General features: G+C 46.9%; 1 protein-coding gene across 1 annotated transcript; it reads right to left on the bottom strand.

Annotated features, from left to right (window-relative positions):
* Positions 1 to 20: 20 nt before the first annotated feature.
* On the bottom strand, positions 21 to 1,061 carry Pmar_PMAR000149 (hypothetical protein; the record flags this gene model as incomplete). The annotated part of the gene is made up of 1 exon (XM_002772274.1): positions 21 to 1,061. The coding sequence occupies one exon, from the start codon at positions 1,059 to 1,061 to the stop codon at positions 21 to 23; it is 1,041 nt and encodes a 346-aa protein (XP_002772320.1).
* Positions 1,062 to 1,302: the final 241 nt, after the last annotated feature.

The raw sequence follows: 1,302 nt of genomic DNA on the forward strand, positions 1-1,302 counted from the left end.
AGTAAAATCTATATAGAGGCTTAGCAATGGGGAACCTGGACATCGTGTAATAGCTTCAATAGGTCTCGACTCCTTTTGCGTGTCCATTTATGGTCACACGGACTGACGTAGACCATATTATCGAGCTGTACCGTAAGGATGTCCTCATCAGTGGCCTTGGCATGTTCTAAGCATCCACCGAGGAGTTCAACCCTCATAGGCTGGACCAACATAGATCCATCCTCAGTTCCCGCATCACCCTCGAGAACAGTGGCTAACCCGTCGTAGTCATTGTCCGCCACAACCACATCCGAACCATTTGGAGGTGCTTTCTTCATGAACCTTCTAAATTCATAATCATCATCAACACCAAGTTGTTCTCGAAGCCTTGAAAGATCCACCATATCTTCCTCATCTGGATCCTCATCCTCAGAAGGTACACCTTCCTCCGAGTCACCCATAATGAAGCTCTCTGGTGGTAGCAATCTATCCTCAAGCTGTTGTGTCTCTTCATCAGAAGGACAAATACCAGGAGAGAGTAACAGTTCTGACCCAAATTCGTCTCGGACCCGTCCGGATTCCCGAACTATCTTCTCCAAATCCATCTTCTTCCTGGCACGTTGAAGTAAACGTAAGTCGTCAATCTCCGTTCCAGGCCTCAGGGTCATATCCTTAATAGCTCCCTGTGAATCCAGAAAGACTTTTGTCCCTTCTTGAAGATATCCATAAATCACACCTTGCAATGCCGGAGCATGCTTGATGTTCTCAAGTGGGTATACCTCCGAAGGACCGTAACCTTCTGGCACTTCTAGACTCTTTCCCTCTTCACTCACAACTACCCCTCCAACACCTTCTAGAATAATACCGGGGGTTATACCAACCATTGCAGTACCGTTGAGTGAAGTGATAGTTGAAGGACCAGACCATATAACATCAAGATGGTGACCAATGCGATTAGCCGGGCACTTGGAGGGGAACACTAAGTCGGATAACTTAGGTTCATACCTACGATCCTCTGTCATAGCCATACACTCAAGATTTCTCTCTTGACGCATACGCCATAGCTCCAAGTGCTCTCTCATGGTAACCGTGAACTTCTCCTTAGCGCTTTCCAACAGTGGTCTTTGACGCTATCTTTGACAAAGCTCAAGAGATCCGTATCGAAATACTTCACCCTCAACTCGTCCCAATCAATATCACCGTCTGTGTCACCACGGTCACCAGGAACCCGTATACCGTAAGTAAAATGGAGTTCCGCTGGGCTTACATTCGCCCAGATTCTTGGAGTGATGTTATATGCTATAACAGCTAGCTGGTAGTCCT

Source organism: Perkinsus marinus (assembly GCF_000006405.1).
Source record: "Perkinsus marinus ATCC 50983 genomic scaffold scf_1104296961458, whole genome shotgun sequence".
NCBI classification, from domain to species: domain Eukaryota; phylum Perkinsozoa; order Perkinsida; family Perkinsidae; genus Perkinsus; species Perkinsus marinus.